Here is a 14,000-nt window from a genome sequence, read left to right as displayed (position 1 = left end):
ATAACTCGTAGTTTTATTGAGCTATACAAGTCCCCTTTCCCATTATAGCATAGTGATCCTGGGCGGGGGGGGGCAAGCCCACTTTACTTTTATTGTGACTGAGATCCAGAAAAAAAATTTTCTCATTGCTTCCTTTATCTTTTGCAAAATGTCCTCTTCATTAAATAGATTTAAGAAATTATTAGCTAGTGCGCTTTTAGTAGAGAACAAGAATTCTAGCAGATTTATGGATAATTGAATTCCATGATTATTACAGTTAGAATAATGTATTTATTGATTACTTTGTTCCACTTAAAAGTAATTAATTACCTTTGTTAGCTTAGCTAAAGGCTTTTCCTTAGTCAGTCAATCAAACAAAACTTGTTACAAAACTACTTTTTTTTAAAAGATTTGCTCACCTTCTAGAATTAATGCCATTTCAAGTGCAACAGGATAGCTTTTCTGATTAAGTGGGGAACTCCATCATATCCTGCATAGCCCATCTAAATGGAGGAGTTTGTTCTGAACTTGGTAGGGACTCTGAGGGTTTGGCAGTAGGGGGATGGTGACCTGTGGTAGAAAAGCATCTGTGGCCCAGGGGAAACCATCAAGGAGAAAGTAGGAATGAGTTGTGGAAGAAAAGAGAAAGATAAGAGAGAGCCCCCAGAGGCATGGGAGCAGAAGCCTTGGGCTATTATCTCCAGCTGTCCCCCCTGCTCCTGCTCTGGGGGAAAGGCCAGGAAAAACCCTTCTCTTTCCCCACCTTCCTTTTCCAGGGTCAACATATCAATGCACACTGTAATTTCCTCTGCTACTTCATTACCCAAGTGTTTCCAGGAATTTTAATTTGCCTCACTACAGATAGCCTGGTGGTTAGCTAGAGGTAAATCGAAAGGTGAATTAAGGCAGAGAACTGAGCCTCTGTCCAAGAGTTAGAATGTCTTCTAACTAGAGGGCCCAGAGTTATGATCATTTTAGGCTTAATGTTGGGTTTAATATGAATTCTGTAAAGCATCAGAGGATGGAAACCCTGGGAAGCCCAGAGGTATGAAACAGGTTAATGTGTCCAAAGGGTTTGCACAGCTCTCTTAAGTCTCAGCACAATCTGAGACTATCTCCTAAATCCATCCCTTTCTTCTTTAGGATTGGGTGCTCACCCTGGTGAAGATATTGCTTCAGTCTCTGTTACCCAAATATTCTACCTCAACTTTTCTTACCCTAGGACTTATGGAAACCTAAGGGGTCTGCAGATAGACTTCAGGGAAATTAGGAATTTGGTGAGGGAAAAAAATATATATATACACATAAATATACATTATATATCTATGTCTATCTATCTCTGTCTCTATCTCTATCTCTGTCTCTGTCTCTATCACTATCTATCTATCTGGAGAGAGAGAGCAAGAGAGAGTGAGAGAGAGAGAGAGAGAGAGAGAGAGAGAGAGAGAGAGAGAGAGAGAGAGGTGCTTCATTTTTTACTTGCCTCTAATTGAAATCGGCATTTCCTCCACATCTGAATAGATGCAGCAGATATGATTCTGAGACAACGTCTGTAGACTTTAGCCTGTAGGTTGGGTTAAGCATCAAAGAAATAAACAAAAACGAGCAAAAAAAAACACATCAAGAGCTCTTCCTCATGTGTTTCTCCTCTCCTCTTCTGCACATGGCTTTGTCTGCTTTGGGATTATTGAATAGAACCAACCCTAGTGAGGAAGGGAATTCAGAATCTGATCTCCTGAGGAGCCATAAACACATGGAAGGACTGAACTCTTTCTCCTAACACTGTCTTTTCAGACAGAAGTTTTTCATCAGAGACAAAAATCCCATTTCTTTTGTAATATGTCCATATTATGCATTTAAATAAGGAAAATGATTCCTTTCTGAAATAGCTAGAAATCCTTACATTGTGCTCAAAAGCCTCTATTCCTTTGCATCCATTCTTTTAGAGCCTGTTAGAATGAATGCTTGAACTGGTTTATTTTTGTGAAGTTTAATAAGAGTAGTGAGGGTTTTAAATGAAGAGCTTTTGAGTAGAGAGCCTTCTTTCCCCACCTTCATCCCCAGATTTTTCTGAAATGGACAGGGAATAATAATAATAACGCTCATTGATATGGAGCATGAAGTTTAAAAACACTTTCTTGACAATGATTTTGGGGGCTGGACCCATAGAATGATCCCTGTTTTACAGATGTGGACATCAATACTTAGAGAGTTCTGTTGACTTGCCTACCATTCCCTACTTGGTAAGTTTCTGGAGTGGTATCTGAATACCAAATTTCCCAATTCCATATCTAGTATTTTTTCACTATGCCAAACTCCTTCAAAATGATTATCTGTAGACTTTAAGCCAACAGTTTCAGGAGGGACAGGTTCCCAGGGGAAGACTGTATTTGGACAGAGACTGATATCAGTATCCTTCTAGATCTAAAGTTGATGGAACCCATACCTGTGTGTGTCCAAGGTGAACCAATGGTTCAGTTACTGCTCAGGGGTGCAGGGAGGTCCAGGGAGCCGGCTAAGGGATATTAGTCAAGCAATAAACATCATTAAGCATCTCCTATGTCTTAGTCAAGATTCTAAGTTCTTCAAATACAAAGAGACAATCTCTTTTTCTCAAGGAGCTTACACACTAATCAGGAAAAGACAACACACCAAAAGAAGACTAAAAAGGGAGAATAGACAGGCAGCCAGAGAAGTTATATAGCCCACCTAAACTTAGCTGTATGTATCTATGTGTTGGCAATATATGGAACACAGTAGAGATTTACACTATAAATGTATGTTACTTTGATTTTTTTTAACAAGGCAATGGGGTTAAGTGGCTTGCCCAAGGCCACACAGCTAGGTAATTATTAAGTGTCTGAGGCCAGATTTGAGCTCAGGTCTTCCTGACTCCAGGGCTGGTGCTCTATCCGCTGCGCCACCTAGCCACCCCAATATATGTTACTTTGAAGCTCTTACAGTTAATATTATAGATGATCTCTAATATGTGACAAATATGATACAGACTGTATCTGTGTGTGTATATCCTATGTCTATACTAAGATCAATGAACTCCTGTGCTACCTAGACAAAATGCAAATGGCGAATGCTTAACCAAAAAACTAAACATACAACCCAATGTTAATTTGTGGATTTCGAGGTCAATACAGGCCCACAGGGATGACTTTCTGAGTTTGGTACCACTGTTTGTTGACAAAGGAAAACTAACAGAGTTGAAATCACTTCTTAGAGGAATTTGCACTCAGGGCCAGGGTTTTGAGATTAGCAGCATGTTTCCCCCCAAACACTTTGCCAGATTGGTCTTGTTTGGATCTTTCTCGTTTTCTCCATAGATATCAAATTCCCATAGCCAGGAAGTGTGCACCCTTTCTGCTGTGTTGTACAATGTACACACTTATTGCTGAATTTTCCAGTTTGTTGTTTGTGTTTTAGAAATATTTCCAGTGACTAGTCTGGCTATTTGCTTGTCCACTTGTCTTATTTCTGACCCAGATTATATGCATGTTAAGTAAATTTAATACTCAATATGTATCTGAAATCTACTTGAAACTTTCCATGTTGGGTATTTTTCCCCCTTTTTCCATATGGTCTCTAATCTTAATTTATGGCATCATGTATTATGCATTTTTGAAGGAGCCACATGTGCATATTCTACTTATGGGAAACAGCCTGTCTTGCTAACCTGGGGTATTTTCAGTGATTCGGGCTTCTTTCCATTTCCAAAAAATGCAAATAATGCTTTTATCCAATTTCAAGTGTGAAACGGTAAGCCAGATCTGGCTGTCACAGAGTACAGGAAGCGCCGGGCAGATGCCGAGGCAGGCCAGGTTACAAATGACATTTTCTCCCCCTTCATTTAGATAAGTAATGTACCCGAAGGGGAACAACTTTTCAGACTAAAGAACTATTGTGACAACCAATCCAGAGATTTCTACTTTGTTCACAAACATAATTTCACATTGCAGTTTGGGGTGGGGGTGAAGAGCAAATTCTAGGATCTTTGAGGGGTGGGAGGAATCTAGGATCTTTGGGTTATAAAGAACCTCAGCAGTCATTGAGTCCAGTCTAGGCTTGGAAGGAATCCCTTCTCTGCTGTCTCTGACTAGCATCCTTTCCCACTTGGTTTAAAGACTTCCACTGAGAGAGGACTCACCCCCTAGGAGGGAATCCCCTTCCACTTTGGGGGAGCCATAATTAGGAGAAACTTTTTTCTCATAAGAAAACTGCAATCTACCTCTTTTAATTGCTCAATTTTCTGTAGCCCTTTAAGCTACAGTGGAAGATTGTGTTTGGACCGAGACTGATATCGATATCCTTCTAGATATAAAGTTGATGGAACCTGTACAAGGTTTGCAAGATTACACACATTATCTCAGTGAATTCTCACTGAATCCCTATGGACTATTATTCTCCCATTTTTTAACATTCAGGGAAACTGATATTCAAGGAAAGTAAAGTCCTTGCCCATAGTCATCCAGTGAGAAAGTATCAGAAATTAGATTTAAACAATCCCTGATATTCTTGCCTCTGAAACCTTGCCTTTATACTCACTATTTGGCTCCCTTTCAAAGTAAATATGATTTCTGTCCACATGCTCAAATGGAATCAATCATCATCTATCTATTATCCATTCATCCAACTACCTATCAGTCTGTTAGTGTACCTACTTAGCTATTATCCATTCATCCAACTACCTCTCTATCAGTCTGTCTGTTAGTCTTCCTACTTAGCTAACTACCTATCTCCTGCTATTTCTCTGAATTGAGAGTCCGGATGCATAGTTGATAAAAACACAGTTATTAGATGGGTGATTCCAGGTAAGTTACTTATTGTCTGTTTCCCTTAGTATTCTCCATGGTGAAAAAGGGGAAATAAATGGTCTTACCTTCCAGGCATGGATCAAATGAGTTAATATTTGTAAAAAATATTTAGCCCAGAAAGCTCTCTCTATATAAATGGTTTTTTCCATCCCTTCCTCTTCTCTAGGAAAAACCTAAGCTCAGACCATTGAATCACACTAGTTTTATGATTATCTGACAAATCCTTTACTCTGTCTGAGCCTCAGTTTATTAACAAAATGAATAAATGATGAAATGGGAATAACTGTGCTTAGAAATCTCTCTCCCAGGCTCTTGGTAGGACACAAAGAAGATACTGTGGATAAAGAGCTTGCTAGGGCTTCAAGGGCTATTCAAATGCTAATTACCCAGGTTTCTATCTTTCCTTCACTTCCACAGCCCTTCCAGTTACCCTGACCCTCCCCATCTCTGAGAGAAACCATCTCTGACCTGTGTGGGGACCACAGATACTTATAAATGCAAACAAAGACAAAGGTTCATTATCATGTTTTGGTTCATCAACAAACACTTTCATCAGAAAGATTGATAAAGGGGAATTTCTGAAGTTCTATTAAAAGTGGCCATTATAGGCACATGAACCCTCTTTTCCAAACATTCTCTTTTCCATGATTCTCCTGAAGACAAGATGAGAAATACAATAGGTAAAAGAAGTGGGGCCCCAACAGCTACCATTTTCATCCTCCATTTGGGAGCTGTCCCTCCATCTTCCCCCATCCTCCAGCTTGGCTGTCTGCACAACAGCCCCATGGAGCAGAGCTCCTTACTGGAGCTAAATGGATTTAAATATACACTCTGCATGCAGATCTCAAGTGATAGTCTCTTAATAGATGTCAGATACACTTTATTGCTACCCTCTTTTATTTCAGTAACATTTTAATTAATTCACACTGATTGAATAAATGTACATTGAGACTTGTTTCCTAATGAGGGCACATTTAGAGGAAAGGTTTTGCATCATTCTGATATCCTGTGGGTAATTATATTCTAATTATATGGTCGGGAAAGAGACTCTATAACTCAGTGCTGATATTGTTCATTGGACCCAATTAATTACAGGCACGTAATGAAAGTTCATGATAAGGTTGACTGACAGTCAGGATAAAATTTTAACTCAATTGAATCCTTGCCTAATGTGAGTGCAGAATTGGACTTTAACCTGGTTAGAAACTGTTTGAGCTTGAGATCAGGACATAGGGAGAGAACGGGGAGAAGGGGATGGGGAATATTATAGTATTTATGACCTTCACTATACAATGACTTGCAGCTTGGTGCATTATTCCTGCTTCCCCATGCTACTCTTATCTTTGTTATGGCTCGGAGAGTGCCATAGGGATAGAGGAGCTCAGCTTAAGGTAGAGAATCATCAAGCATCCAGGTTAGACATTGGTAACATCCTCCTTCATTAAGGAGCTCTGATTTATGGTAGGTGCTTAATCATTGCCTCCTCCTGATTTGATTCACAGTGAGGAATGAATGAGTGGGCAGAACATAGGAGGACCCCCCAGCAAAGTTTCCCTCCACTGTCTCATTATGGCAGAATTTGAGGTTCTTCAAGGCCATACCACCTGTGTCCACTCCTAGAAGCATTGTGAGGCTGTAAAGTTTTGGGGTAAAGATTTGGTCACAAACTGGATATTCTAATTCAATTCAACATATATTCATTGATTACCCAGTGTATACCAGTCACCAGGTTAAGCACTGAGGATGCAAAAATAACACTGAAACAGACCCTGCTTTCAAGGAGTTTGCAACCCTTTTGGACATGGGAATAATATATTTTTTTTAAAAAATCTGTTATTATATTATCAACTGCAGTAAGCAGTTGATAGGTCTTGCCAGATATTCAAAGATCCTTATTTCCAAGTCAACATCCCAATTGTTTAAAGCCATCTTCCAAGTAGTACAGTAGATAGAGTGCTGTCTTTGGAGTCAGTACGATGGGAGTTTGAATCCTCTCTCAAACACATGACTCTTACTAGCTGTGTGACCTTGGGAAAGTCGCTTAATCCTTGCATCCAGGATTATCTCCAGTCCCCCTGATTCATATCTTGCCACTGGACTTGGATGACTCCAGAGGATAAACTGAGGTTGGTGACTTAGTACAGCCCCTTCTCCCTCAAATCTAATTCACGTGCTTTTCATGGCATCACCTCCCTGATGTCATGGGTCTTCTTCAAGAACAAAGGACAAACATTAGGAAGTCTACAGACTTTGAAGACTAAGTCTATAGAAACAGAAGTCGTTATATGATCTCTATAGAATGTTTGTCAGTCTGTTGTATTATAAAAATGAGCCACTGTCAAATTTTTAGCAAGTCTCTTCCCCTGCCTCAACTTTCTCTTCTCCATTTTACAACCCATCTTCATCCCCTAGCATGCACATGGAATCACTTCTCAGTTACCTGTGGTGACTGAAGTAAATGAAGATTGTCATTTGTCTTTGCCTTCAGAATGAGCTCTTTTTGGATATTCAAGGAATATGTCACATTTCTAGTGAAGGAATAAGGATGATCCTGAAGCTGAGCAAAGTAGATGCTTGTTTACCCCTAGCTCTGTTTTTCAGCTTGGAAGAGGTGGTGGCTCACTACTTAGTTACTGAAATGAAAACACAAACTTGATTTCCAGTGAAGCAAAAACATTTTTTTCTATGTGGAGATTTTAGTTAGTATAGACTGTAGAGGGCAGGGAAGTAGTTTGGGGATATTAAAGTTAGTGGGTAACTCACTAGGTTTTGACTCACATGTTGGTCCCTTCTGACCAATAAATAAGACACAAAAAAACCAAGAACTGCACTTTGGAAGATTAAAGGCACAGGTGATCATCATCTTTCCCAAAGAGCTTGACTTGTTTACCTCTTGACTCTGTGTCCAGAGGAGACTCTGTCTCCTTACCTCACCAGGGACATCATCGCTCAGATACAGAGTACCATCCTCAAAGAAAGCAATTTAGTGACTTCCTGACCTTGTTTTCTTTCTGAATCACATTTCCCCCACTATTAAAAAAGGATATCAATAACCTTTTGACATTGATATCAATATCAAATTATTGATATTGATTTGGAATCAGGGTCAAGAGGATGGCATTCAAGATGGGAAAGGCCTTGAGCCCAGGAAGAGTGGGCAAAAGAGATAGATTCCTTCAAGTTTGCTAAAGGTTAGGTGGGAAAGTGATTAGATTGGGTCAATGTATTCCCAGAAGGTAGACTGAGAGGCCTGGAGGAGCTGTCTGGAGGCCAATTTAAGCTTGATATCAGAGAGGGAAAATCAAATAGAACAAAGCCATGTTAGAATGAACTTGTCCACAGGTGATGACTTTCTTCTCCTGGGATTTCATCAAGTACAGGCTAATTGGTCACTTAGCAGATATGTTATATTAGGGACATGGGGGCATCCCTTTGATGCACAGGATGAGCAGGATGGCTTCTGGGGTCCTTTCCAACTCAAACTCTCTGATTCCTAGTTTATAGGACCACTTAGATCAGAGAAACAGGTAATTCCTGTGAGAATTCCTGACACTGTTCAATGATGCTCTGGCCATTATTTAATCAATAATCCATATATTGTGTCAAATCCATTATTTCAGCAAAACAAACAAACCAGCCTTAGACTTTGAACCTAATTAACCCTTAGTATTGATCAAATTAATTGATTAAATATAAGAATGTGACGGTCAAAGGTTGGAGATTCTTCAGCAGCCTGTCTTGGTATGGACAACCCTTCACCAGCCATGCCATTATAAAGAATGGAGACACAACTGGATTATTTCACCATTGTCTCCTACACTTTGGGCATTGAGGATGTGATGAAATAATCTAGATTAATGAAGGAAACAGGAATGAATTGAGTTATTCCAGAAATATCTTAAAAAGGCCTCCTAAGGCACATACAAAAGACTGAGAGGCTCTGTATAAGTCAAGAGAAGACAACACGGCTCCCATTTTCAAGAAGTTTACAGTCTGGCATGGCCTTTGTGAGAAACATGGTTGAAGTAGTATGGAACTAGGATTAATGAACAAGCTATCAAGGAGAGAGAGAGAGAGAGAGAGAGGGAGAGAGAGAGAGAGAGAGAGAGAGAGAGAGAGAGAGAGAGAGAGAGAGAGATGAATGATGGGGAAAGAACAAAGAACATGCAGAGCAAAACATGTACAGTCAGGGAAGCAGTTTCAAACCAATCTCAACTAGAATTTTAAGAAAACCCTAAACACAATGATAATGAAAAAGAAAACTGACATATAAGACTTCTCTTACAGTTCATCATTGGATCCTATTGATAAACTTATGAGATATGGCCTTCAGGAATTATTGATTCCATTTTCCTCACAAGGAATCAGACAGAGACAGGGTAAAAGCTCAGTGAAGTATGGTCAATTCACATTGTCAACTAAATATGATTTTCTCCATTTTACGGATGAATAAAGGTAAAGAGAGTTGAATCAATCTACCAACAGGCATTCATTAAGTGTCTACTAAACATCAGACTCCTTTGTAGCTTGAAGCATATATACATAAAAATCTGCCCTCAGGAAGCTTATATTCTATTGAATGTGAAGCAACAAAAATTACTGACTACAACTTAAAAGTACCACTTCACAGGGGTAGTAATAAAAGCTCTTGTACTTAAGGTACTTTCCCATGTGAAAAACACTTTCTTCAGGACAATCTGAAAAGAAGAGAGTGCAGCCAACTTTGGTTCCATTTTATAAACAAGGAAATTGGGTCCTAGGAGGTTAGACTTAAAGAATTGTATCTTTGTGGATTGTTGGAATCCATTTTTTAAATGTTTTGCTTCTACAACTCATCATCCATTTCCTCCTGATGTCAAGTGAGTCTGTAGCGTAATGGTGCCATTACAGCACTTTGGATCATGCTTCTTCTCGCACACAGAAGTATTTTCTTGCTATGCAGTAGTCCTCAATTTCCTTTAGCTAATGTCTTCCTTTTGGAGGATTCTGTCCAGTCAATCCAGAATTTCAGTCAAGAATCACATTTCACGCCAAGACCATATTGACTTCCTCATGCCTTTAATTTACTTTTAAAAGACAGTCTCCTGACTTTGAACATCTTTGTATTGTCTTTAGAGTTCCAGTGTTGCTCTTCCTGGATACAGAAAGTACTGCCTCATATATGTGACTATTAGGAAGAGGGCAGAAAGAGGAACAAGCATTTATTACTCCCTGATTTTGTCCCAGCTGAGCTCATAGCATCTCATTTAATACTACCTTGGGCAAGTCATATCACCTGTATGGACTTCTGTTTCCATATCTGTGGAAATGAGGGGGATGGACTCAATGACCTCTAAAGTCATCCAGCTTTGCATCTATGCCTGTGTGATTTGAACAGCTCCTCTATTCCTCTGGATAATCACCCATTTGGAGAATGGATTTAAGCATTGCTCTCCTTTTCCCCTCTGTTTTCAGTTTAAACAAAGGTTTCTTGATAAGAGAGTCTTCTCTGTCCCCTTTTGAGCCATTCTAAGAATCTGTCATTCACTTCCTTGAATCTGAGATGAGATCAAGATTCTATTTTTTTTTTCCCATATCCCCTTCACCCTTTTAATGTCAGACAATTAAGTGGCACAATGGGTAGAACTGGGCTTTGGAATCAAGATGATTGATCTTCATGAGTTTAAATCAGGTCTCAGATACTTCCTAGCCATGTGACCCTTGACAAGTCCTTAACTCCATTTGTCTCAGTTTCCTCATCTGTAAAATGAATGGGAGGAAGTGATGACACACCACTCCATTATCTTTGCCAAGAAAACCCCAAATGGGGTCTCAAAGTGTTGGATGCAACTGAAATAATTTTCTCTTGAAGACCTCTCCCCATAGAGGGACTAAATTCATCTGGGCCCTGGAATCCGTTTTCTCTTTACCAGAATCACTTCCCTCTTTTGGGAAAGAAAGCCTGTTCCATAATCCAGCATTTCTACAGTCTTGTCCTGCATTTTTTTACCTCAAATTGTTCTATCTTCCTACTTCCTGGCCTGAGTCTAGAATCACGCTTCTTCCTTAAACTTGGTCTTCTTTTTTTCTTTTGAACATTTGTTTGATTTTTCTAAATGAACATTATTTCTATTAGTTCCCCTTTTTTTTTCTCCCCCTCCTAAAGGAACATTATTTCTGATAGACATATTAGAAAGTGTAGTTAGGCACCCTGCAGATTTTCATCTCTTTTAGAAGGTGAAATATGCAGCTTCTAAATGAAATTATGTAAAGCACATTGCAGAGGGCCTAGATGTGAGCTCATAGTAGTATTGCAATGGTGCATACAGTTGTTAATTAACTTTGAAAGAAGCACAACTTGGGACAGAAATATATTGGCAGTCCCCACCAGGTCTTCTTAGAGCATTTTAAGAATTGGAAATGAAGTATTTCCTGTACAGGTGTTCTTCACCTGAGTTTCAAAGACTCCCTCCCAAAAAATAATCTGAAAAATTGAATTGGGGGAAAATTACATCCTCCTTCCTAAACACACACTGTCCTCTGAATAAACTTCATTATTTCTTTCCAGTACTTTAAAACATTCTCAGAATAGAGTCCAAGGTTTGGCCAGATGGGCAGAAAGGTTAAAGAATCCCCCCAAATAGTTAAGAGGCCCCTCATTTTACAGAAAATGGAAATGAAATCAAGGAACATTCTTTGGCATTTACTCAAGGCCACGCTAAGAGTATCAGAGGTATGATTTGAAACCATATCCTCTAATACGGGAGTCCTCACTCTTTCTAAACTCTACAGACTATTAGCCATTCTCATCTCTTCAATTTGCTTCCCTTCTACCTTTTCTGTCAGTCAGATATCAGCTGTTCCTGTTTTTCTTTTCCCTTTGGAAGCAACTTATTCCAGTCAAGCCAGACTTCAACCAAAGAAGAAAAAATAATAGACATCCCTGCTCTTTTCCATATTTTTCTATGATGTCTACACTAGCAGTTGCATATTTCAAGTCATCTTTTATGTGAAATTTGAAAACCGAAATGGTTGTGGAATGTGAGAAATGATATTTTCTAATGATTAAAATTCATTAATTGTTTGGTTAAGTGAGGAAGAAAAGGCTATTATGAAGAGAAATGATTAGTCTCACAATTAAAACTTTGTTAGATTATTCATGAATTCCAATTTTTGAAAGTGTCTTTAACTACATTGCATCAAAAACAAACAAAAATATAAAACAGTAGCACCAAAAATAATTGAATTGGATTGTATCCCTGGATGTTGGGTGTGTGTTCCCCCCACCCCCTCCTCAGTATTTCCCTGGAAAGTAAAGCTGGGGAGGAGGTGGAAAATAGAGATGGGGGACTGGGAAGTGAAGGATTTGGGGAGGGGAGCAGTGATCCTCTGTTGCCACAGTCCTGGCTTGAGGGCTCAGCCTAACCTCCCTTCAGGAAATGGGCCAGCACCAAGAACTTAAGTCTCGTGTTTACCAATGTTTGTGTTTGTGTGTAGGTGTATGTGCTTGGCATGTGGTCAGGAGAGGACCATGGAAATGAACAGAAAAGTAAAAGCAAAGAATACATTTGTGTTCACAGACCTCTAGAACTCTAAACATTTTTCCTTTGAATTTCCTTTTTTTCTTTTCCTTTATTTGAAAACAGTTTATATATTAACTTCTCTTTTCCAACAGACTCTGCAAACTTCAGGAGTTTCACTTCCTGAGGTATGTAAAAATTCTCTACTTGAAAAACTAATAATAAGCAAAAGAATTTCCTAATTGAAAATATGATGACTCTTATGTTTCCATTTTTTTAGTCAGTAAAGTAAATTTTCAATTAATTCAGTGGTTTCATCATCACCATCATTATAACGCCCACTTCATTTTCTTGCCCTTTCTGGATTTTCTAATCCAAGCATGATCACTTTTTTGAGGTATCTGATGATCTTGAGAATGCCTCCTCCAAGCTAGTGATGAGCTAATATTGAGTCTGATCACCTGCAGAATTGTATTATCGCCTGAACTATTATATATAGACCTGATCACCAAGAAGAAACAATATTATATAAACCTTAACATAGCAAAGATGTTGAGTTCTGAGAGGTCTGGCCTGGCTTTCCCTAGACAGATCAGTCTGTGGGGAAAAGATGATTGCCCTCATTTTGCTTTTATATCAAAAAATGTCCCAAAGGCCTAGTCATTCCATGCAGTCTAACATCCAATTGCAGCTTTTCCTTATTAGTACATGGAATAAATAGAGTTCAGTATCCCTGCCTATCCTTACCCAGCAGAAGAGTCCATGTCATCTCAATCGCAGAACACATAATCTCCAATGGTAGCTTGCTGCAATATAACATGTTCATAGGAAAAACATTACCTCATTTTAAAAGGATCACCAAAGTCTTTTCATGATGTTAATTTTTCATGCATGTTGGTTTTGCTTTGTATAACTTTAATCTGGACCTTTCTTCCTTCTGGAACAATGTTGTATTGAGTTAAAATGTGCTTTTTGTAACACACACACACACACACACGTACACACATATTAGGAAACCACTGGCCCTCTTTGATAGAGTAGGTCCTTATGTTGATAATTGTGTTATAAGAAAATCCCCCAATCCAAGCAGTTAACATTCCAAACTGCCTTTGCATGTGAAGATTAATGCATTGTTTTCGAAGTCAGGAAAATTAGCATGCCTTCATATTACTTTTTTTGTTCATCTTATATGATCACTATTGTATTATACAGATTTTAAATTTCATTAAATTTCATTCTTTTTATTTGATCAACATTATTATAATTTAAATTCAGCACAATGATGTGGTTCTTTTCATTTACTAAATATAAATTTAATTTTTTCCTTATTGTTCAACAGAGCTCCAAAGAAAAATACCCAAATTATATAAATCTTGACATTCTCCTCCATAGCTTTGGTCAATTCTAGGACCCTGAATCCCAGCTAATTGTCACTCTGTAACCCATAAGACAAAATAAATATTTCTCTGTATAATGCTAATTAAATCTATAGAAATAGACAGTTATTAGTGAATTACATAACATAAATGCTATTTTCATAATTGGATGCACTGTGATATAAACTGACCCGGTGGTGTTTCTTAACAGATCACTTTTCTTTATGGCAAAAAATCTATCTTGACATTGGGTGCTCCCCCTTCTTTCTCAAGAATCTTTGTGTAATTATTTCTTTTCTGTACTTCCACAATCTCCAAAGATC

The 14,000-nt window shown here is 38.6% G+C and overlaps 1 protein-coding gene across 2 annotated transcripts in view; it reads left to right on the top strand.

Annotated features, from left to right (window-relative positions):
- DGKB (diacylglycerol kinase beta) overlaps positions 1-14,000 on the top strand; it is a 556,198-nt gene that overhangs the window by 174,404 nt on the left and 367,794 nt on the right. The window contains exon 13 of one of the 2 annotated variants that reach the window (XM_074195404.1): positions 12,457-12,489. The exons of the other annotated variant lie outside the window; for it this stretch is intronic. Coding sequence (XP_074051505.1) covers positions 12,457-12,489 — 33 coding nt within the window. The remainder of the gene's footprint in view (positions 1-12,456; positions 12,490-14,000) is intronic. 2 annotated transcript variants of the gene reach the window in all.

The sequence above is a fragment of the Macrotis lagotis genome, chromosome 7 (genome assembly GCF_037893015.1).
Source record: "Macrotis lagotis isolate mMagLag1 chromosome 7, bilby.v1.9.chrom.fasta, whole genome shotgun sequence".
Lineage (NCBI taxonomy): Eukaryota > Metazoa > Chordata > Mammalia > Peramelemorphia > Peramelidae > Macrotis > Macrotis lagotis.
This window is presented reverse-complemented; position numbering and strand designations above follow the sequence as displayed.